This window comes from Pipistrellus kuhlii, unplaced genomic scaffold (assembly GCF_014108245.1).
Source record: "Pipistrellus kuhlii isolate mPipKuh1 unplaced genomic scaffold, mPipKuh1.p scaffold_m20_p_11, whole genome shotgun sequence".
NCBI lineage: Eukaryota > Metazoa > Chordata > Mammalia > Chiroptera > Vespertilionidae > Pipistrellus > Pipistrellus kuhlii.
The window spans coordinates 52,385,196-52,407,636 of record NW_023425416.1 but is presented as its reverse complement, the minus strand read 5'-3'; the positions used below and the strand labels follow the sequence as shown (position 1 = coordinate 52,407,636).

General features: G+C 63.5%; 3 protein-coding genes across 7 annotated transcripts; 2 read left to right on the top strand and 1 right to left on the bottom strand.

Moving 5' to 3' along the window:
* Window positions 1-1,140: 1,140 nt before the first annotated feature.
* Window positions 1,141-20,668, bottom strand: CCDC51 (coiled-coil domain containing 51). 5 transcript variants are annotated; one of them, XM_036432350.2, is made up of 4 exons: window positions 20,525-20,668; window positions 2,994-3,310; window positions 2,525-2,689; window positions 1,141-2,084 (listed from the first exon to the last, which is right to left on the bottom strand). In XM_036432350.2, the coding sequence occupies exons 1-4, from the start codon at window positions 20,646-20,648 to the stop codon at window positions 1,362-1,364; spliced, it is 1,329 nt and encodes a 442-aa protein (XP_036288243.2). In that variant the 5' UTR covers window positions 20,649-20,668; the 3' UTR covers window positions 1,141-1,361. The 5 variants fall into 5 exon arrangements, with proteins under 5 accessions (XP_036288243.2, XP_036288242.1, XP_045435574.1 ...); XM_036432349.2 differs by lacking the exon at window positions 20,525-20,668 and adding an exon at window positions 4,791-5,228; XM_045579618.1 differs by lacking the exon at window positions 20,525-20,668 and adding an exon at window positions 3,587-4,495.
* Window positions 5,351-7,538, top strand: TMA7 (translation machinery associated 7 homolog). The gene is made up of 3 exons (XM_045579625.1): window positions 5,351-5,500; window positions 5,583-5,638; window positions 7,174-7,538. Exons 1-3 carry the CDS (start codon window positions 5,485-5,487, stop codon window positions 7,336-7,338), a joined length of 237 nt encoding a protein of 78 aa, XP_045435581.1. The 5' UTR covers window positions 5,351-5,484; the 3' UTR covers window positions 7,339-7,538.
* Window positions 9,855-22,432, top strand: LOC118715697 (ATR interacting protein). The gene is made up of 13 exons (XM_045579616.1): window positions 9,855-10,106; window positions 12,550-12,680; window positions 13,614-13,784; window positions 14,958-15,076; window positions 16,322-16,476; window positions 18,020-18,115; window positions 18,384-18,513; window positions 18,678-19,319; window positions 21,002-21,138; window positions 21,218-21,309; window positions 21,547-21,627; window positions 21,727-21,979; window positions 22,287-22,432. Exons 1-13 carry the CDS (start codon window positions 9,911-9,913, stop codon window positions 22,352-22,354), a joined length of 2,271 nt encoding a protein of 756 aa, XP_045435572.1. The 5' UTR covers window positions 9,855-9,910; the 3' UTR covers window positions 22,355-22,432.
* Window positions 22,433-22,441: the final 9 nt, after the last annotated feature.

Below are 22,441 nucleotides of genomic sequence, written 5' to 3'. Positions count from 1 at the left end.
TAGCACTGGGGGGCAGAGCGGGTCATTTGGACTGAGCACAGCTTGGAGGGAGGGAGGGCTCCTCCCGGGAAGCTGGCTCCAGGGGGCGCCCCCTCGGGGTGAGTGCGAGTGCCTCCCCACTGCCTTGCTTACTCAGGACACACAAGAACACCCACACCAGCTGGCCCGGGAGGTCAAAGGTCGCCCTTCCCCCTGGAAGAAGAGCGGGTCAGAGGTCCTCGGGGTAGTCAGCCTCATGCCTGCCAGGCACCGCCCACCTCTGGGAGGTTCTCCCGCCACTGCCTCCCCCACCTCCGGCCGGCAAGCTGACCTCCGCTCAGGCGTCACTCAGCCCAGTGGCACCCAGTGCCACCTAAAGCACTGCACCAGGACCCAGGCGGACCCAGTCCCCTCATCGTCTCCAGAATATTTATCCCCCCAGCCCTGCCCTGCCCCGAGTGTCTGTCCAGCATTAGAACCAGCGGGTTCCCCCACCGGGCAGAGTGGCCCAGGGGGCGGTAACCATGGTCACCATCGCCAGGCAGCAGGCAGGGCTCCCTCTGGACGCCCAGGCTTCCTGACCGGGCGGCTGGGCAAGCAGAGGGCAGGCAGGACCCAAAACAAAGCGTCCAGACCCAGGAGACCGTGAGACGAGAGGAGCTGAGGGGGAGAGTCCGCAATTCCAGACCAGCCCTCGAGTCTTTGTTGTTGTTTTTATTTTTTAAATATAGCTTTAACTTTTTAAATTATTGATAGTGTTACAGATATCTCCCATCCCCCCCCTTTACCCCCCTCTTTACCCCCCCAGGTCTTCACTACTCTACTGCCGGTGCCCGCGGGCAATGCACATCCCATAAAATAAAAGACAAGCAAATTGATCAAATGGTGGAATGACCAGTCACTATGATACGCACTGACCACCAGGAGGCAGCTCCTGCATTGAGCATCTGCCCCCTGGTGGTCAGTGCGCTCCCACAGGGGAGGGGAGGGGGCGGCGGTAAGGAGTGAGGGGTCCCGGACTGCCAGAGGGCGCAGGCCGGACTGAGGGCCCTCCCCCCAGTGCATGAATGTCGTGCACTGGGCCCTTAGTAGGTATGCAAGTTCTTTGCAAACCCTCCAGTATTGAATCTCCATCTCCAACAAGTAAAACAGTTGATATAAATTACTTTAAATAACAAACTCAGACATTTTAATGGGACGTCAGCACAGTTTTCATAGTTAATATAGAGGAGCACTGCCTACGGAGGGAAGTGTGTCTGTCCGCCGTGCACCACACAGACGTGCCCGCACTCGGGCTGAGGTGGCGTGTCCCCCACGAGTCACTTCACCACCGGGACCCGCTGCCGCGTCCACGCCGGCCAGCGAGGCCCCCCGCGCGGCGGCTAGCTGGCCCTGAACAGCATGTAGAGCATCGGCATGGTGGCCACGATGGTCAGGCAGGTGGCCAGCGTGCTGTAGATGGTGTTCCTGTTGACCCGGGCCTCCAGCCGCTGCTCCAGGTCCGGCAGCACCAAGACCAGGCCCCCCGGCTCCAGCGCCGCGCCGGGCAGAGCCGGGTCTGCCTTCGCCAGCTGCGCCACCCCGGCCACCTGGCCCAAAGTCTTCTCCAGGCCGCCCAGCTGCTCCTGCAGGCCCTCCAGGCAGGAGCAGACCTGCCGGGAGAGGCCGAGCTGCTCTCTCAGGGCGGCTGAGAGCGCGTCTGCGTCGCCGCCTCGGGCGGGGGGCCCCGCCGGGGGCCCGGAGCCGGGCGCCGGCTCGGCCGGGACCAGGCCCCGCAGGTCCGCGATGAGGCCGTGCAGGTCGCGGTGCTGGAGGGAGTAGCTGGACGCCTGCTCCCGGATGGCCTCCTGGAGGCTGGCGGGCCCCTTCTGCGCCTCCAGCAGCAGGGCCTTCAGCTCCTGCAGCCGCACGCGGTTCACGTAGGTGGAGCCGGCCACGCCGATCAGGGCGCCCAGCACCGAGCCGATCAGGGACCAGTTCTTGGTGCGCTCGGCCCGCGCCCGCTCCTTCTCGTGGCTCTCCCGCACGGCCGCCGAGAACAGGGAGAACTTCTCCCGCTCCGCGTCTTCCGCCCGCAGGTGGGCCGTGCGCAGCCTCTTCTCCTCCTGCGGGGCGAAGCCGGTTACACAGCTGCCGAGGCTGCCGGCGCGTTCCGCCCTCGCCCCGAGGCCGGCCTCGGGCCTGGCACAGGTGACCTGCCAGCGAGTGCGGGCAGCGTGCGCCTGGTGTGGGCGGAGCAGGGGAGTCGGGGTGGCCAAAGCGGCTGCACTACCCCCCCGGCCCCGCACCCTAGCCGTCCTGGTGTTTGCCAGACAAGGGATGTGCCGCCAGAGGGGCGTGTCTGGCACGCTCTGGTGCCCCCTCCTCGGCCATCGGGGGCCAGACACACGCCCGGCAGTCCACACAGCGCTCCAGGAGGACGTGGGCGATGGGCTGAGCAAGCCCGGGCCCTGTCCCTCCAAGGAGCTTCTGGGTTACCTCCCTCCCAGGCCTGACCCTCGGACCAGCCGGGTTCCCACCGCCCCCCCCCCTCCCCGGGGCCTACCTGCAGCATCCGGTGCTCCAGCGTGGCCAGCTCCAGGTACTGGCTGTCCTCCTTGGAGATGCGGTCCAGTCGGTCCCTCACCGCCTTCAGCTTGGCCTGCTGCGCCTCCAGCTGCTCGTGAGCCTCGCGGACGAGCCCTCGAGCCACCATGAACACCTTCTCGGCCTGCGGGAAGGACAGGAAGCTGCCTGCCCCTCTCCTCACCCTCAGGGTCCGGCTCGTTTCCAAGCAGATGGGCCGAGAGGAGGCTGGGGGGGAGGAGGGGTTGGCCTCGAGGGCCCGGGAAGCAGCCGAGAGTGTGCGCAGCCGGGGAGAAGCCTGTTCTCAGCACATGGCGGGCAGGCGGAGTTCTCCTCGCTTCCTGCTACACAGTGTTTCACAAAGTATCGAACTTTAAAGACAGTAGCTGTGAGAACTTGTGATAAGGAACTCCCCCCCCCCCCCCCCCCTGCCCCCGGGGCCCCCTCACCTCCGCCACGTTTCCCTGGGCCTCTCGGACCTCGTTGAGCCCCACAAACTCCTCGTACCGCTCCCACCAGGCGGAGGCCTGGGCGGCGGCGCGCTGCTGCAGGCGGCGGCCCAGGGCGCGGCCCTGCTCCGCCAGGCGCTGGGGCAGCCGCAGGGCCTCCTCCGGCCTGTCCCCGCGGGGCTGCCGGGGGCCCGGGCTGCACAGCGTCCTGGTCACCAGGCGGTCCCGGCCGAGGAGGCCCCTCCGCACCAGCGCGGGGGGCACGCCCGCGGCGCACTGCATGGCGGGCAGGGCGCTGCACCCCGTCATCGGGAGGCCTGGGGGGACAGACGGGTCAGCTCCCAGCGGAGGAAGGCGGGCCACGTCAGGGTCAGGGCCTGGGCCTCGGTCAGCTCTGGACCGACCGGCTGCCATAGAAAGGTCCACACCGCGTGCCACTCCGCTGGGCCGGGGTCCGCCAGGGGAGTCCGCGCGGGAAACCATGCCCCCCCCCCTCCGCACCAGCCCCCCTTGGCAGCCTCAGCCAGGTCTCTGCCAGGACTCAGATCCCAATTCTGGGCCCAGGTTTCTGACGTCTAGGAGAATGGTCACACCTGAGTTTGTTCACGCCGGCAAAGCCCCACGAACTCCCTAAGGAACCGAGGACCCCAGGGGGTTTCGGGGACAGACCCCTCCCGGACTCTCCGGAGGAGGACCCAGGCCTGTCCCCGCAGAGGACGGGGTGTCCTGGGCTCCCCCAGCCTGTCCGCCCGCCTCCACGCCCACTCGCTCCAGGTCACGGGCTCCCGTTTCACTCGCCTCCAGCCCAGCCACGGCCACGGCCACGGCCACGGCTCAGGTTCCCGGGGCCCCTCCCGTTCAGCCTCACCCGGATGTTTGGGGCCCAGCCTACTTCTTCCCCCTGAAGGAACGGCCCGGGGCGTCTCCCCTGCCCGGCAGGCCTGGCCGAGCCCCAGAGCCCCAGAGCCGCTGTGGCAGAGGGACCCCCCCTTCCCAAGAGGGCAAGCCTGGGCCAGCAGCACCCTCCTCTGGCCAAACCCGCCCTTACCCCCACGTCCCGGCTCCGGCGCCAGAGCGACACCTGGTGGCCACGGGCAGAGGCGCTGGGACAGGGAGACCCACGGGAGGCGCTGGGGGGGGGGGGATGGAAACCCCACGTCCGACCTGGGCCAACAATCTCTCCTCCTCCCGCCTCACGTCCATCAGCCAACACCGCTTCCTTTCGTGACCCCGAATCCCTCTTCCTCTTGCCCCTGCCCTGGTCCCACTGGCCAGCGCCCCTCGCCTGGCTTTCCCGGGAGCCTCTGGACAGGTCTCCCTGCTTCCGCTCCCGTCCCCCCAGTCTCCTGTGGACAGAGCTGTGGTCCCTTCAAAACACGTCTCTTCTGCTCAAACCCGCAGCAGTCCCCACTTCTCTCACGGCAAACGCCATCCCTGCCCCCGGCCTGCCTGCCTTCTTCTCTGTCTCCCAGTCTCCGCACTCTGCTCCCACCACAAGGACCGTCCCCACGGCTTTATGGGACATTGCTGTCGTGTACGCCTGTGTAAGTGTCAGGGGTACAATGCGATGCTGTGATACACCTGCAGACTGCTAAACGTTTGCCACGATAAGGTTCGCACACGCCTCCTCCTGCTCACGTAACTGCCACGCGTGGACTTAGCGGTGTGGCTGGAACACACCAGCCTATCCCCCCTGCAGGGCCTTCACACCGGCTTCACTGTCTGTACTGCAGCTCCCTGCCCTTTCCCACGACCTGCTCAACCGTCATGGCCACCCCCAACCCCAGCACTCCTCACCCACTGCCTCTGCTTCGTTTTCCTCCAGGGACATGTCACATGACCTACGACAAGTATTTCTCTTCTTTGCTCGGCTCAGAGTCCGTCCGACTGACCCACCCCGGCGTCAGGTCTGCCAGAGCAGGCTCCGCTTCCTCCCCGGCTGCGCCCAGACCACCTCCTGCGCGTGGCACCCATTCAACACAAACGCTACGGGCATCAGCAGAAGGAGCAGCGCGTCGCGATCGGGGCTGTATGACAAAGGCCAGATGCCTTCGGGGGGGAAGAGGGGCTCCAAGGCTCTGGGGCCCGCGATCTAACCCCACCCCACCGCCTCCCGGCAGCGTCAGCCTCGCGGTGCCTTCCTACGTCCGCACACACGCGCCAAGGAGGTCTGTGCACAAGCCCTCCCCTCGGCCTGCAGGGCTCTCCCCGTCCCGCGCACGGCCCGGTGAAGCGCCCTCCCGGCCCCGGACCTCCCCTGGCCGGGGACCCCGAGCGCCACCCCCGTACCCGGCCCGCCTAGCACCTGAGCCGCCAACCCCGCGGAGCGGCTGCTCCCGCCTCCAGAAGGCCGCTTCCGGCAGCCAGCGCACAACTTCCTTTGTGGCAGCCAATCGGCGGGCGCGGCGGCGGCGCGGGGGCGGGGCCGGGAGCTGGGCTTCCGGTGGCGGGGCTTCCGGTGGCGGGGTCTGCGGCCGGGGCGGCAGGCACCATGTCCGGCCGCGAAGGTGAGTGTGCGGGTTTGGCGGGGCGGGCCGGCCGGGGTCCGGCGGCACGGGGCCCGGGTGAGCGTGTGCGTGTCGCCCGCAGGTGGCAAGAAGAAGCCGCTGAAGCAGCCCAAGAAGCAGGCCAAGGAGATGGACGAGGTGAGGGCGGCGCGGGGCGGCGCGGGCGCGGGGGCGGCGGTGGGGACCCGCCCGGAGGGGAGGGAGAGGGAGCCCGCCAGCACGGCGCCCGCTCTGCTTCCCCAGGAGGACAAGGCGTTCAAGCAGCGGCAGAAGGAGGAGCAGAAGAAACTCGAGGAGCTGAAAGCGAAGGCCGCGGGGAAGGGCCCCCTGGGTAAGTGAGGGCCGGGCCGGAGCCGCACGCCTGCCCCGAGCATCAGCCCGAAGGCGGGCCGAGCAGGTCCCGGTCCGCCCCTCGGTGAGTGGCGAGGCCTCGGGCCTCCGTGTCCGCCGCGGCCAGGCTGGGCTTTGCCGCCGCAGGAAGGGGCGGGAGCCAGACCGGCCTCCGGGCAGGAAGGGAAACGCAGGGGCCCTGCAGCGGGGTTTCCAGAGCCGGGACGCGCTGCCCGTGTTGCTGACGGCGGTAGGTGCGTTGGCGTCCTGGGTCCTTTGACTTCGGGATGTGCCTGGACTGAGGCAGCACAGACTGCCTGGCGGCTGTTGCTTCGCGTGCTTTTTAAACCGGACCCTCACCATTCTGCCTCTCCTCAGGTCAATCCCAGCAGCCCCGGTGTGGTCTGTGCTGCTGCAGTGCTGGTTACGTTCATCAAATTGGGATCACTGAGCCGGGGGAGGGGCAGTGGAGGCTGGGATGGTGGAGTGGCGTCCAGGATTTCCCTCCCAGTGGGTTTTATTGTTTAGCCCCATAGCAGATTCCTTTTTGAATGGTGTGATGAGGTATCCTTTTTAAAAAATATATACATATTATTGATTTTAGAGAGGAAGGGAGAGGGAAAGACAAACATCAGTGATGAGAATCATTGCTTGGCTGCCTCCTGCACGCGCACACACACACACACACACACGCACGCACGCACGCCTTGGGGATCCAGCCCACAGCCTGGGTATGTGCCCCGACTGGGAATGGAACCCTGACCTTCTGGTTCATAGATTGATGCTCACCACTGGGCCGCGGGCTGTAAAAGTTTATTCTGTCACAATAGGATCTCCATTCCTATACTGGGCATACCCAATTCTACAACTATTTCTTAAATTACATACTGTTGGCCACAAATACAGTCATTTGTAAATAGGGAAAAACATGATGCTGAGTGAACCAGACTCCAGGGTCATCATATAGAAGGTGTGGGATGATGTGACAGTTATGAAGATGGGTTTGGAAGTCAGACTGCCCGGTTGGAATCCTGGCTTCATCACATGCCGGTTTGTAACGAACAACACCTGGCACTCAGACTCGTATCTGTGAAGTGGGTTGGTGGAGATGAGGCTCGTTGAGCCAATCAGCGATGGAGCACAGGACACGGTGTGGCTGCAGCCAGTGCACAGCCGTTCCGGTGCCCTGCTCATCCTCAGTCTACCCCCCCCCCCCCCCTCGGGAAAATCACGTCGGTAAAGCCCGACGTGCTGGTCAGAGAGGACGCCCGTGGGAGAGGGGAGCCGAGCCGTGCTGGGATTCTGCCAGCACTGTCTTCCCTCTGACACCTTCCCTTCTGCAGCCACAGGTGGAATTAAGAAATCTGGCAAAAAGTGAACTGCTTGTGCCTGGGGCAATGGTGATCCTCGATTCCATCCCTGTTCTCACGTCAGGACTCCCTGTCATCGCATCTCCTGCCACCTGGAGCTGGAATGAAGTGTTGTCTTGGAGACTGTGGTACATTTAAGAATAAACGTTTGTAAAAACAAAAACAAAAACAAAAAAAAAATGATAACGATAATTATGCATCGGCTCATCTCTTCACCTCTCATTCTGCCATTTCAACCTTAGGCGTGTGGTCAGAGGAAGCCCAGCTCAGAATCCTGGCAAAGCGTGTTCTTGGAGATACTCTGTGTAACACCTGGAATTAAACCAGCGTGCTGGAAATGGCTGCTGTTTCCGTGTGGTTGTACGTACGAAGGAGTGCATGACATTGGTGGGAGGTTTCGTGTTTTGGAAAGAAAAGCCACCCTTCTCTGATACTCACGTTGCCTTTTAACGGGGCTGCTGGGCTGTTTGCGTACGCAGGCTGGGTTTGTGCCAGCGACAGTTCCTGTTGTCAAGGGGCTTCTTCCAGGAGGGGAGCAGGACAAACACTCTGCACCATGAAGGGAAGCAAGTGGGGGGCGGGAGGGAAGACTCCTGAGAGTCTAAAAACCACGCCTACGCCTGGGTCCCCACTAGGGCTTTGAGAGGTCCTTCCTGGTTCTAGGGTCTAGTGCCCCACATTCAACCATCAGGGAAATTAAATCGGACCTCTTCATATTTCTTCCAAGAACCATCCCCAACCCTAAGCCCTCACCTGGATTGTTGCAGTCACCTTCAAACTGTCTTCTGCCCCTACCCTGGTTCCCTCGGAACCCAGAGTGGCGGTGCTGAACTGCTGTTACCTGGTGTCTCTGGGCTCAAATCCCTCCGTGACTTCTTAGGGCAAAAGCCAGGGTCTCTACGATGACTGTGAGGCCCTAAGGGATCAGACACCACTCCCTGCCCTCCCATGGCTGCTCCTCCTGATCCATCGTGAGCTCAGTGGCCTCTGTTCCAACAAGCTCCTGCCTCACTTCGTCACCGACTCACTCCTCTCTGCCTGTCGCTCTCCCGGGTACTGGAGACTCCCTTCAGACGGCAGCTCTTCCTGATGACTCTAACGGAGGGCGTGCTTCGTTTCCCCCTGACATTTGTTGATTATCACCCTTCCCTCCAGTGTTAATTCCTGGAGGACAGAGGCCATCCATGATGTGTGCTAAGTGCATGTGTACTGAGGTGACTCAGAGGCACAAGTCTGAATTTCCCTCCGGAACCCTGACACACTGGGAGCAATGCTAAGCTCTCAGAATGTGTTCTCCACAGGGTCTCCAGAGTGACGGCAGGGGCCGCCGGTGTCTCTCCCGTAGATGTCTCTCCCCCCTCCCTCCCACTCTTAAAAAAAAATAAAAAAATCGAGGGGAAAATGTCCTCGGGTGAGGATAAAAACAAACCCCAGCAGGTCTCTAGACATGGTCAGATTTTGCTAGGTCAAAACTGGAAAAGGTTTTGATAAACCCTGTTTTATGACGAATGTGCTGGGTACTGATAGAAAAGGGGAAGCCTGCTCTGGCCCTCTCCTGGGAAGCGGAGCCGCCATCAGCACCATCCTGGGCATTCCCTGCGGGGCCTTGCCAGCTGCACCCAGCCCCAGCTGCTGAGAAAGCCCTCCCAGAGCCAGTGCCAGCGCAGGGTCCCAGCCGGAACCTAATCCCTCCGGCGAGCCCAGTAGGCTCCCGCCTCGGCAGATCTGCATCAGCTACCACTGAAGCCTTCGGCGTCTGGGCAGCTGAGGGAAAGCACCAATGACCCCAGAAACTAAAGGCAGGCATTCAAGACCCGCTAGGCCCTGACGTCTGCTGTTCATTTGCGGCCTTCACAGACATTCCCGGGCCACATATGGCACTAAGCACGCAAGGCGGAGAGGACTGCCCGTTACTCTCCCACTCCCTGTCCTGCTGCCTGTCCTGCAATGCTGCGCCAGGTCCCAGCCTGCCGGCAGGTGCCACTTCCGGGGGCCTCCCGGGACTCCCGAGCCTGGCTCATGTCTCTATGGCCAGAACTTGGGGTGACAACAGCCAAACGTTCCGGGAAAAGAACGAATGCTGCTACCTGCCCGAGGAGCTAGCTCCCAGCCCTCAACACAGCCACAGCCTTTCAGGATCGCCTCTCCCCTCGGACTGTCTGCCCGAGACCGACCTCCAATGGACACATTGCAACCAGGTACCGGTTCAAGCACAACTGCTCGCGACGGCTCCATCTATCCACCTCCCCTCAACCCCGCTCTCCGGGTCTCCACCCCCGGGAGCCTGCTGGTCTGCGAGGGGGGTCCAGGGGTGAAGCGAAGCGGCGGCGACGAACCCTGCCCGCTGGCTGCCTCGGTTCACGTGCGCAGAGTGGGGTGACGCGAGCTCCCGCAGCCGGGCCGTGTGCCCCCCGGCCCCCCGTCGGGGGACTGGGGAGCCCAGACGCACCCCCGGAGGCGCCGGTCTCACCGCGCAGAGCCGGTCTCAGACCCGCGGAGGAGCCGCCGCAGGCACAGGGGGCGGGCACTGGGCGGGGCGGGGGTCGCGCTCGAAGTGCGTCATCGCTCCGCGCCCGCCGGCCGCCTGCCGATTGGCCCGCTGGCGGGGGCGTGGCTTCGGCGGAAGCGGCGCGCGGCGGTTGGCGCACTGGCGGCCTCGCGCCCGGCCGGCTCTGCGCCTCCGGAGGCGGCGGCGGGCGGCGGCGGCAGCATGGCCGGGGCCCCCGCGCCGGGCAGCAGGCGGCCCCCGAGCAAGCGGGCGCGGGGCCCCCCCTCGGCAGCAGCCCCGGACCCCGAGGACCCGTTCGGCCTCCACGGGGACTTCACTGCGGACGACCTGGAGGAGCTCGACATCCTGGCGTCGCAGGCCCTGAGCCAGTGCCCGCCCGCGGCCCGGGGCGCGTCCCGTGAGTGCGCCCGGGGCTCCTCCCGGGGGGCTCCTCCCGGGGGGCGGCGCGGCGGCTGCGGAGCCCGCGGAGCCCGCGGGGGCGCGGCCCTGGTGTCCACCCACCCCGCCCCTTCGCTTCTTTAAAATCCCCGCCGGCTGGGCTCCGTGGATGGAGCGTCAAAATGTAGACAGAAGAAGGGTCCTGGGTTCGATTCTGGCCCAGAGCACAGGCCCCGGAGGCGGGCTCGGTCCCCAGAAGGGGGAGTGCAGGCCAGAGGCAGCCGACCCACGATCCTCTTGTGCAGCTCACTTAGCAAGGAGCAAAAGACAGAAGCCCCTTCCTTCAGGGAGCGTACATGCTTTCCAGTTGGGGAATGAATGAAGTCTTGGGCTCCCAAAAGAGGAAGTTTTTCCTTTATGTTTTATACAATAGATTTCAGAGAGGAAGGTAGAGGGGGTGAGAAATATCAATGATGGGAGAGAATCATGGATCTGGATGGGCTGCCTTCTGCACAGCCATATTGGGAATCGAGCCCAAAACCTGGGCATGTGCTTTTTTTTTTTTTTTTTTAAGATTTTTAAAAAATATATATTTTATTGATTTTTTTACAGAGAGGAAGGGAGAGAGAGAGAGCTAGAAACGTCGATGAGAGAGAAACATCGACCAGCTGCCTCTTGCACACCCCCTACCGGGGATGTTGGGCATGTGCTCTTGACCAGAATCGAACCTGGGACCCTTCAGTCCACAGGCTGACACTCTATCCACTGAGCCACGCCGGTGAGGGCAAAAGGGAGAAAGGTTTTGAGGACACCTTGTGTCTCTACTTGGATATCTCGCAGGCATCTTCAATTCCACTGTCATTTTCTGGAGACCCAGTCCTCCAGCATCTCCAGCCTGGCACCTGGCAAACACACCTTCAGAACACACTGCCTGGTGCCCAGATTCTCTGCACCACAGTGACTGGCACCACTGCCTCCCAGCTGTCACGGCAACGCTCCCTTTCCGTGGCCTTACACACAATTCCCTTCCAATCCTGTACCTTCACCGTTTGTGTGTATACACACACACACATACATATATATATATATATAAAATTTGATTTTTTACAGAAGGGAGAGGGATAGAGAGCTAGAAACATCTATGGGAGAGAAACATTGATCAGCTGCCTCCTGCACATCCCCCACTGGGGATGTGCCTGCACCCAATGTACATGTCCCTGACCGGAATTGAACCTGGGACCCCTCAGTCTGCAGGCCGACACTCTATCCACTGAGCCAAACCGGTTTGGCACCTTCACCTTAATCCACCTCTGAAATCTGCCCTCTTTGCCTCCTCTCTGCCACCTTCCTGATCTAAGGTACCATCGCCCCTCCCCTGGACAACAGTCTGACTGGTCGGCAAACTCATTAGTCAACAGAGCCCAATACCAACAGGACAACGATTGAAATTTCTTTAGAGAGCCACACTGTTTAAACTTAAACTTTTTCTAAAGCCACTTCTTCAACATTGACTCACCCAGGCCGTGGTGTTTTGTGGAAGAGCCACACTCAAGGGGCCAAAGAGCTGCGTGTGGCTCCAGAGCCGCCGTTTGCCGACCACTGGTCTGGGATGTCTTCCCAGTTCCAGTCCTGACTCCCTGCAGGTAGACTTCACACCACAGCCGGCGTGATCTGTTCACAACGCAGTCGGCTGCGTCTCATACGGACACGCGTGAACACCCTCCTGAATGCGCTTTAGTGGCCGCCGCCGTTTCTGGGGGAAAATCAGACCCTTCATCTGGCCTGACAGGCCCAGCGTGCCGTCCCTTCCCTCTTCCTCCTGGTCAGCCACACTGACCCTCCTCTGTTCCCTGAACTCTCCCTGCTTCTTGCCCCTCGCTCTTCCGAATGTCCGTGAGCTCCTCAGCCTGACAGTCCACTGCTCACCCTGTCCTGGGGCGGCCAGGCCGGCAGAGAGCAGGTGCTCAGTAAGGCTGTGATCCATCGCTGCGTCTGACCGCGGGTCTCCACAGCGCCTTTCAGCCTTAGACGAGGCTTCGCATCGGGGGGGGGGCTGAGCGGGGAGGGCGGCGGGACCTGCTATTTCATCGAGGTCATTTCTTTTTTTTCTTTTTTTAAATATATTTTATTGATTTTGTACAGAGAGGAAGAGAGAGAGAGTTAGAAACATCGATGAGAGAGAGTCATCGATCAGCTGCCTCTTGCACACCCCCTACTGGGGATATGCCCGCAACCAAGTACATGCCCTTGACCAGAATCGAACCCCGGACCCTTCAGTCCCCAAGCCGACGCTCTATCCATTGAGCCAAACCGGTTTCAGCCATCGGGGTCATTTCTGAGCTGAGGCACATTCCTAGGTTGGGAAATGCCTGCATCTCTTCTAGATCCTTCTCTCATTTGCTTTCGAGAGTGACTCCAGCATTATCTGGCAGGAGTGGGGAATGCTGGGAACTTTCTTCCAGGTGCTCATGGCGCCCCCAGGTCGGACGGGGTGTCCAGAGGCGCCGCGGGGAGGAGCAGGGAGAGCGCTGCAGTCAGAGAGAGTTTTGAATTGGAGCTGCTTCAGGCCCAGTACAAAGAACTTAGAGAAAAGGTAGGTGGCTCCCTTTGGTTCCTACAGCGAACCCTTCTCTTAGGCAGGCTTTGTGCAGTAGTGAGCACGAGGGCCTGGCAGAAGCCGGGGACAGGAGACACTTTGATACAACCAGTACTTGAATGAGGAGCCCAGCCCTATGGAGCTGCCGCTCACTTAGCAAGGCGGGAAAGGAGACCCTGCACCAGACCCCCTGCCCCAGAGACCAGCTTCCTATTCACACAGAGCTCACAGCACGGAGCACACGGCTTAGTGGTGGCTGTTTTCAGGAGCCATTTTGAAAAAAAAGCAGATATACTTCCTGTGACCAACCTGGGTCCCTAGGAAAACAGGACCATAACGTGGGATTTTCGTTCTGTGACGTGTGTAAGGCTCACTGGTTCTGCAGTCTGCATGTGTGAGTGGCAAGCGTCTGTAAGCACCTTGCTGACAGTCATGAGCAGGCCCAGGAACCTCAGTGCTGTGTGTGTGCGTGTGTGTGGGGTGGGGGGGGCATGGTGTTCTGGGCGCTCACCGGTCTGTGGGACACGTGTGTGTGTGTGTGTGTGTGTGTGTGTGTATGTGGGGGGGCACGGTGTTCTGGGCGCTCACCGGTCTGTGGGACACGTGGGGGGGGGGGCACGGTGTTCTGGGCGCTCACCGGTCTGTGGGACACGTGTGTGTGTGTGTGTGTGTGTGTATGTGGGGGGGCACGGTGTTCTGGGCGCTCACCGGTCTGTGGGACACGTGTGTGTGTGTGGGGGGGGGGGGGGGCACGGTGTTCCGGGCGCTCACCGGTCTGTGGGACACGTGGGGGGGGGGGGGCACGGTGTTCCGGGCGCTCACCGGTCTGTGGGACACGTTCCCATGCTTTCCCGCCTCCCCCTCGTGCTCACACGGTGCACATGTGATCCTCCCTTACACACGTCTCACAAGCTCGCTTTGGCGTTCCAGATGAAGGCCATGGAGGAGCAGGTGCTCGCTAAAAACGGAGAAGTTAGAATCCTGCGGGACTCCCTGCGGCAGACGGAGTCGGCACTCGAGGAGCAGAGGAGGTCGCAGCTCCTGCTGGAGCAGGAGAAGGCGCAGGCGCTGGGCGACAGGGAGAAGGAGTTCTCCAGAAAGGTGACCGCACTCCGTGCGCTCCCTGCGCCGCTGGCCGCTCGCCCAGTGCCTTTGGAGGCAGCGGCCAGTGGCCGAACCTTCCGGAAGATGCCAGCAGTTCTGTGCTCAGTGCTTCCCGCCACCGGGAGTGCGGGTCCTTGTCCTGGGCTCCGGGCGCGGCACCGCCGTGCTGGGGTAGCTGGTCTGGGCAGGAAGGACTCGCTTAGACCAGGAACAGGTGCGAATGGGGGACTCAGCCCACCGAGCTTAGGCCAGAGGGAAGGTGGCAGCGCCCATGACGAAGTCTGGGAAAAGCGGGTGTGCGTGCAGGGTGGGGCCCCTCCCCCCATGGCTCACGCCCGGCCCGGCCCTCGTGAGCCGCCCTGCAGCCAGCCTCCGGCCTCGGGAAGACTCTGCCAGCGCCGGGGGCCCAGCGCGTGGCCCCTGAGGAGCTTTAAGTTCTGGGGAAGCTCTGACGTTTACTCTGTCTGACCTGAGCCAGCGTCTGCCCCTGACCCGTCACTGTCACCATGGAGACAGCTCCTGCAGGTCACGTGGTCAGAGGTGCCTGCTTCTGGGGGGTGCTGTCCTGAGAGGAAAAGAGCGGTGCAGTGGCTACCACCCTTCCCTCAGCACTTCCGAGCCATCCCTTCACCCAGCAGCCTTTGCAAGCTGGACAGAGCAGCCAGCACCCAGGCAGGGGCTGCCTTTCCGCGTACATGGTGAGGGCAGGGGCCCAGCAGTCAGACAGCGTTAGAGTCCAGTCCTCACAGCAGCGCTGACCTCGGCAGAGCCCGGAGCTCTGGGCTGCGCATCCGGGAGGTGACCCGGAGGCCAGGAGACCAGACTCTGCACGGGTTTTGGTGGAACTTCAGGTGCTCTGCCCCGACTTCCCCGAAGCCTGGGATGTGCGCCACCTTCGCTGAAAGGTCACAGGGACCGAGACGGCCCCGTCCAGCTCTGCTGGCGTGTGGTGGCACTCTTACCCTCCGCTGTGAAGACGGGAGTTTCTGGAGGACCTGCTGGTTTTCAGAGAGGCCACCGCCGATGCTCAGGGCCCTCAGTCTCAGCAGGCTTCCCCCTTTCTCAGCACATTTCCCTTCTCGTTGCTCACTGTCTCCTTAGCGTGGATTTGGAAGCGGGCGCATCTGCGCGTGTGACGTGTATGTGATGGAGTATTTTCTTTTCCCCCAGCTCCAGGCGCTGCAGTCTGAGCTCCAGTTTAAAGACGCGGAGATGAATGAGTTAAGGACAAAGCTTCAGTGCAGTGAGCGAGCCCATAAGCCAGCTGTTCCCTCCACTTCCCACGGCAGGTGAGGGCGGTGCGGGGGGCTGGGCCGGTCTGGGGCGTCACGGCAGGAAGCCCCCACTCTGGCCGTGCCTCCACTGCCGGGCTGCTGGCACACCCCCTCGGGGCTAGAAAAGGTGGCGAGGTCGTCTCCAGACTCTGGGGTGGGTCAGTCTTCACTTTATGTCCTTTGTCTTATAACTGATTCTGCCCCAAGCGTAAGTGGGACCTTCCCCTCCCTCGCTGCTGGGGTCCTTGTCCGCAGCCCCTCATGCTGCGGGTGTGATGAGCCTGTTGATGGCAGGTCCGCTCCCTGCCGCCCAGAGGCAGGCAGTGCCGTTTCAGCCTTGACATTTGGACAGTGCGGCTCAGGCGCCTTTCGGTGGTGAGCGGCCTGGCCCTCATGGGCAGCTCGCCTCGTGTCCAGGGAGAGGAGAGCGAGGGGCCTCTTCCTGCCCAGAGGGCCGTGGCTGTCCCCTCAGAGGGTGAGGCGGCCTTGGACGCAGAGACCAGACCGTGGCCCCAGGAGCCGGCTCCCTGAGCTGCGGACACAGCACACCTTTTCCCTAATTCAAAATTTTAAATCCTTTTTTCCTTCTCACTCACAGTTGACATTTAATATCATATTAATTTCAGGTGACAACACACCTCCTAATCGACCCTCTTTTACTGAAAACCTTTGACTTCAGTCCCTGTGAAAAAACCTGTTTGACAGAATTATGGCCAATATTTGGGGGATTAGAAAAATATGGACATAAATGAAAGTTTTATTCAACACTTTGGATTAAAATGCCTTGAATTTTTTTCTGCTTTGCATGTTTGTTACCGCATTGCTAAGCCTTACTGCATTTCTGTCTTTTTTCGTTTGTTGGGGAAACATTGGTTGGTAACATTATGTAATGTTAGGTGTGCACCTTCACGACACACATCTGTCTGCCACCCAGAGTCCAGTCTCCTCATCACCTTACATGTGACCCTTACCCCCCATGCCCCCCCCCCCCGCCCTCCGGTGACCACCATGGTGTGGTCTGCTGTGAGCTTGCTGTCTGTTCCTTGGCTGGTTTCTGTCCCACATGGAGTGAGGCCATGTGGCTCTCGTCCTTTCCGTCTGACGCTTCACTGAGCCCATCCCCGTGTGTAAAGGCAGCGGCTCTGTCCTCGTGGACAGATAAGTGCAGAGAGAACCTGCGCCAGGTCACCGGGCGTGAACGTTCAAAGCTTGTCAGGAGTTTATGACCCTTACTCTGCATTCACAGTTAACTTTTTCTAGTCCTAGGAAAAGCCCTGTGGCTCTGAAGCCGGAAGCGTGTTCCCCACTATTTGGAAAACCATCTTTCCCTACAAAGGAGTCTTTCAGTGCCAGCACGTCCTTTCCCCAGCCCTGCCACACACAGCCGGGGTTCAAGTCGCTGGCCGGCCGGGCGGGTAAGTCCGTCCATCCGTCTCCGAGGGCTGTGAACACACCACCCCAACTGTGGCTTAAAACAGCAGCGAGCCTTCATTTCCTCCTGGTCCCTGGGGCCAGCGGCTCTGACAGGCCATGGGGATGGTGTGTCTGCAGGGTCAGTCCCAGCGGCTCTGACAGGCCTGGGGATGGTGTGTCTGCAGGGTCAGTCCCAGCGGCTCTGACAGGCCATGGGGACGGTGTGTCTGCAGGGTCAGTCCCAGCGGCTCTGACAGGCCTGGGGACGGTGTGTCTGCAGGGTCAGTCCCAGCGGCTCTGACAGGCCTGGGGACGGTGTGTCTGCAGGGTCAGTCCCAGCGGCTCTGACAGGCCATGGGGACGGTGTGTCTGCAGGGTCAGTCCCAGCGGCTCTGACAGGCCTGGGGACGGTGTGTCTGCAGGGTCAGTCCCAGCGGCTCTGACAGGCCATGGGGACGGTGTGTCTGCAGGGTCAGTCCCAGCGGCTCTGACAGGCCATGGGGACGGTGTGTCTGCAGGGTCAGTCCCAGCGGCTCTGACAGGCCATGGGGACGGTGTGTCTGCAGGGTCAGTCCCAGCGGCTCTGACAGGCCATGGGGATGGTGTGTCTGCAGGGCCAGAGTCCCAGCAGGCTTGTCTAGGGCTGTCAGGTGGCTGGCAGCGGATTTCTCTCCACGTGCGGGCGCCTCCATGGGGCTCCTGGGCTGATCTCATCACCTGGTGACTGGCTTTCACTAGAGCTAGCAAACCCAGAGTTCCAGGTGGGGGCTGTCCCACTTGCGGCCTCGCCACAGGCGCCATCGTGGCGCTTCTGCACGGTCTGTCTGTTGGAAGCACATCGCTGAGTCTGGGCCACGTGGAAGGGAAGGGAGCTCGGGCACCTTGGGAGGGACCTGAGCCAAAGCATGTGCAGGCCATTTAGAACCCGCAGCAGCACCAGAGCCTACCAGGAGCAGCCGGAGCAGGGACAGCGTTTCTCTCCCCCAGCCTCCAGCTGTCCCGCCCGCCAGGCTGAGGGCCGCTCCTGCCGTCCAGAGACAGTCCGGCCGCAGGAAGGCTCCGCTGAGACTGCTGGGCCCGCTCCCTTCTGCTCAGACGCTCCCTCCCCGGCGGGCTGTGGCCACCTCTGAGCACCCCGCACTCACCCCGAGTCCCGGAGCCACGGGGTGTGTGTGTGTGTGTGTGTGTGAGAGAGAGAGAAAGAGAGACGGGAGTGGAGCCCACCGCCTGGCCAGGAGGCCCTGCCCCTGCTTACCGGCTTGTGCCTCGGTGGTCCTGCATGTAAACAGCTGATGACAACAGCTGGTCGGGGTGCTGGGCAGCGAATGGGCAGCAGCAGCGGCTGCTGCGCTGACCCTGCTCGCTGCCAGGAGGGCACACGACCTAAGTGTCTCCCTTTTCGTGCGGGAGCTCCGGTCTCACGCGAAGACGAAGGCACGAGGGACCTTGGGTTGCTCTGGCCAGAAGTAGGAGCATCTGTGTGTTAGCCCATCGTATTGGATGTTTCTGAAATGCCTGTGCTTGGATTCACATTTTATGTTTCAGAAAAGAGGACCCACAGTCTGGGAGGTGACCCCACAAAGCAAGAAGAGCCCCCAAAGAGCCCTGTTGGCAGCCTGATGCGGAGACCCAACACTCGAGGTACCGGAGCCCCTGTGCGCTGCAGGGGCCGCCGGCTCTGCTGTGCTCTGGCGGCGGCAGCCGCGCCAGTGCCAGGAGCTGCCGCGCTCCGAGGCGCCGTCCTTCCCGGGTCCCGGAGAGGCCAGGTGGTGACCAGCAGCGGACTGAGAACGGCAGGGGCACAGCAGCATGTCCCAGAGCCCGCGGCACCCGGGGCCCCTCCGCTTCCCCTGAGGCCACAGAAGGCCTCCCGTGTGGGCACCGTCCAGAGTCGCCCTCCTTCCTGCAGGTTCCATTTTGATAAACCTCCTCCTGCAGCAGCCGTTGGCCCCAGGGTCGCCCCTCGGTCTGTGCCACCTCCTGAGCTATGGTTCTGAGGCTCCCACCAGCACTCTGCTGCAGCCCCCGGGGCTTGGCAGGTGAGCAGGACTCCTACAAAGCGTGTCTAGAGAGAAGTTTCCAGAACTTCTGGCCTTGGCCAGCCTGGGAGGCCTGTGGCTGGACAGGGCAGACGGGGACTCGGGGAGGCAAGTTGTCTGGGCCTGACCGCCGTCCTCACTCGCCTTCCTCTGTCTGTCGCTAGCGCGGGGGCTGCGGTGTCAGGCCTGAGGAGCACGGGCCCTGGCGATGGGCCCTTCCCCCGCTCGGCCCTCCGGGAAGCACAGAGCCTGGCGCTGACGGGGCTGAACCTGCTCGCCAGGGAAGAGGACTCCTGTGACGGGGCCTTCCCGCTCAGCCCGCTTCCCGGCGCCGTGCACCTGCTCCCGCTGGTGCAGTTCTTCGTGGGCGCGCACTGCCAGGCGCTGCAGGACTCGGCGGCCGCCCGGAGGAGCGGCACGCCCGCGGGCTCGCCCGCGCGGTCCTGCGGGGGCTCCAGGGCGGAGGCCGGCGCCGAGGACGCGCCGTGCAGCCTGGAGAGCTGCTGCCTGGCCGCGCTGGGCGTCCTCCGGCACCTGGTGTGCCACAGCGGGGCCGTGGTCCGCCGCCTGCTGTCCGGCGCGGAGGCGGGCTCTGCCGCTGGGCACGGGAGCCAGAGCCCGCGGCCCCCTGGGGAGGCCACCTCTGCCGCGGGGGGCCAAGACCGGCACCCCCTGCTGGAGACGCTGCTCCGCCTGCTGGCTCTCTCCGCTGCAGCCCCCGGGCACCTTCAGGCCAGCCTCCTGAGCCCGGGCCTCACGGTGCTGGTGACGTCAGCGGAAAGCGCTCCCCTGGAGCTCCTGCCCAGGTACCGTGCCGCCTGCGAGTGGTCTGTTCCCTGACCTCCTGCGGGTCATCCTGTGGCCCGTGGACTGCGGACTGCTGAGCTGGTTTAGGTCCCAAGGCCTGTCGGGAGCTCTGAGTGGTGGGCAGTGGGACTGGGTACTGGGAGAGCCAGGGAAGTGTTCGTTTGGGCAATGCTGCCCGCACAGCAGGTGAGCAGAGACACGTGGTGAAGGCGCTATGAGCCCGGGGAGAGTGGCTGGCCCGGACGTGGGTCAGGCAGAGACCACACGTCGCCACCACATGTAAGGGTCCCAGGAAGCAGCAGGTGCAGGGGGTGAGCCCATCGCTGTGCCCACCTTGTGCGTGAGCCACAGGCTGACCACTCCTGGGGTCTGTGGAAGTGATGGCGTGGCTGGCCCAGCTCACAAGCGCTTGGTCCTCAGTTCCCAGCGTGGGGCTCAGAGCTGCACGCCGGGAGCTCCTGACACCGTCCAGCCGTGCCCTCGCCCAGTACCCTCCCTGCCGCCCCCCGCCTTCCTCCCCGAGCGCAGCTGTTCCCTCGGCACCCGTGTCCTGGCTGCCACCCTCCTGCGGTGACGCTCAGGGCCGGCAGGACTGCAGGGCACGTGGGCAGCTGGTGGGCACAGGGCCGCCCCCAGGTGCCTGGCAGCCCAGCTCGGGCTGGCTGGTGGTTTCGTGTTTGTTAGGGGACGCACCAGGGACCACATCTTCACCGTTCCTCTTGACAAACACCGTCCTGCATCCCTAGGACAGCAGCCATCAGCCCCCAGGGCTTCCCGCAGCCCCGCCCCGAGACCCCAGAGGGCATGTGCTGGGTGGGCTCCAGCTTGGCCCTTGGTCACGGACCCCGCCTCCCCCTCGGAACGACTCCGGTTCCTTCCTCGAGGCGGAGCCACCGCACTGCTCCCATTGAACTTGAACTTGGCATGAAGGCCAGGACAGGTGCCACCTGGGAGGGTGCCTCGCTCTAAGGCAGGGCACTGTGCCCACCGGTGTGAGGGCACACCACCTCGGACGCTGGTAGCAGCAGGCCCAGGCTGCTCCCAGGCACTGGGACGGGGCCTCGGGCACAGAACCCTCACCCCCAGCGAGCGTGGGTCAGAGAGGCGCTGCTGTGGCCGTGGACCCACTGCCAACACGAAGGGGACTTTCCCTGCAGCCAGTCTGTTAGGGGCCACGTTCGATCCGGCATCCCTGGGGCAGCACCTTCGGCTTCTCCGCCCCAAACTAAAAGAGTGGCCCGTCCTAGTGCATCCTGGGAATCGTCAGCCCGGTGCTGGTGCTCAGGCTGGGGGCGGGGGGGGGGCACGTAGGACTGCCTCCCACCCATGAGGCTGTGCAGCCGGACAAGCAGCAAGTGGCTGCCTTGGGACTCGGTCCCCGGGCTCACAGTGGGCCTTCCCGCACGGACGGAGGGGGGCCTGGCCAGGCCCCGGGTGGTGGACTCTGTGCTCTCCCCGGCCTCAGAGCAGGAAAGCGCTCGCTAGGGTGTGGCCCGGCCTCTCCCTGGTGGCACTGAGTGGGCAAGGCTGCCACCGGCCGCAGCCGGCCGGCGAGGGCAGTGCTGCTCCTGTGGAAGGAGTGGGCGGCTGGCCTGAGTCGGGCCTTCGGGGCCGTGTGCCCTGGCCCCCGATGAGAAGAGGAGAGCCGGGGGGCAGGCGTCCACCTCGGCCTGCTTTCCAGGTTCCAGTGTGTGTTCCCGCTGCTGGCGCGGTGCCTCCGCCCCGACGCGGCCCTGCCCGGCGTGCTGCTGGCCGTGAAGCTGCTGGCCCTCCTGGCGGACCACGAGGCCCTGGCCCCACAGCTCTGCTCCCACTCGGGTAAGGCGGGCAGAGGGGCGCAGGGCCGGGCCGGGGCTCCCAGCTCGTCGGGGACCCTGAGCGAAGGTGCCCCTTCCAGATGGCTGCCTCCTGCTGCTGCTGTACACGTACGTCACCTCCAGGCCCGACCGCGCGGCCACGGACACGCAGTGGCTCCACCTGGAGCAGGAGGTGAGGACGCCCGCCCCTGGAGCTGCTCGTTCATTCCCGCCCCCAGCCAGCACCGCCCGGTGCGAGGGGAGCCCGGTCCGGAGGCATGCGGGTTGTTGGGGGACACAGGTGCTGGTCCTGAGCTGGTCTGGGGGACGTACCCCCGTGTCCTGGACCGTTCAGGCAGGCGAGCGTGGGGCTCGGTGAAGCCGAGAGGCCTCGCTGAGCCCGGTCTCCGGACGTCTGCTCTCGCTCCAGGCCGTGTGGCTGCTGGCCAAGCTGGGCATGCAGAGCCCCTCGTCCCCGGTGACCGGCTCCAGCTGCCAGTGCTACGTGGAGGTGCGTGCCCGGCGGGGGGCGGGCAGGGGCGGTGTGCGGCGGGTCCGGGGCTGAGCAGGCTGTGGGTGCAGGTGTGGCCTGACCTCGGCCTGCACCCAGGTGGTCCGGGTGCTCGTCGTGGTGCTGCACAGGCAGTGGCTGACGGTGCGCCGGGCCGGCCGGGCCCCCTGGACGGCGCTGCAGAGGCGCACGGTGCGCTGCCTGCGGGACGCGGTGCTGCTGCTGCACAGCCTGTCTCAGAGGGACAAGCTCTTTGCCGTGCACTGCGTGGGCGTCCTGCACCAGTTCGACCAGGCCCTGCCCGGCGTCAGCGCGCTGCTCCGCGGCCTCCCGGACCTCACCGACAGCGAGGGTGAGCGTGGGTCCTGCCTGCGCCCGTCCACAGCCTGGCCAGCGCCGGCGGCCTGCGGCCCTGTCGGGTGGGCTGGCAGGGCCTCGGTTTTCCACAAACATCCCTGCTGATTGCCTGGTATCACTTTGCTCCAGTAGCTGAGGGAGGAGGCCTGGGCTGGAGGGGACGGGTCAGCTCCTGCCAGGGAGGAGAGGGGAGGAGAGGGGAGGGGAGGGAAGGGGAGGGGAGGGGAAGGAAGCAGCAGGGAGGCGGGCTCTGCTCTGGCACTTCCGGCCTCCGCGGAGCAGAGCCCTCTTGTCCGGTGCAGAGGCTGCCCTGGATGACCTCTGCGCAGCGGATCCTGACGCCGAAGACCCCGACATGGACTGCGGCTGAGGCCGAGCAGCCTGGCGCCCTCAGGCCATTAAAGCCCTGAGAACAGCGCTTTGTTGCCTGAGTCTGGTCTGTGCTGGCGAGGGGGAG

What these genes read in the sequence shown, in the direction of transcription:
- LOC118715697 (XM_045579616.1), top strand. Translation starts at nt 9,911, where the DNA reads ATGGCCGGGGCCCCCGCGCCGGGCAGCAGGCGGCCCCCGAGCAAGCGG. An exon ending in ACAGCTCTGCTCCCACTCGG is followed by an intron (nt 21,139 to 21,217) that starts GTAAGGCGGGCA and finishes TGCCCCTTCCAG; the next exon opens with ATGGCTGCCTCCTGCTGCTG. An exon ending in GGACCTCACCGACAGCGAGG is followed by an intron (nt 21,980 to 22,286) that starts GTGAGCGTGGGT and finishes TGTCCGGTGCAG; the next exon opens with AGGCTGCCCTGGATGACCTC.
- CCDC51 (XM_045579617.1), bottom strand. Translation starts at nt 3,476, where the DNA reads ATGGTTTCCCGCGCGGACTCCCCTGGCGGACCCCGGCCCAGCGGAGTG. An exon ending in CCCAGGGAAACGTGGCGGAG is followed by an intron (nt 2,690 to 2,993) that starts GTGAGGGGGCCC and finishes TCCTTCCCGCAG; the next exon opens with GCCGAGAAGGTGTTCATGGT. An exon ending in TGGAGCACCGGATGCTGCAG is followed by an intron (nt 2,085 to 2,524) that starts GTAGGCCCCGGG and finishes TTCGCCCCGCAG; the next exon opens with GAGGAGAAGAGGCTGCGCAC.
- TMA7 (XM_045579625.1), top strand. An exon ending in AGGCCAAGGAGATGGACGAG is followed by an intron (nt 5,639 to 7,173) that starts GTGAGGGCGGCG and finishes TCCCTTCTGCAG; the next exon opens with CCACAGGTGGAATTAAGAAA.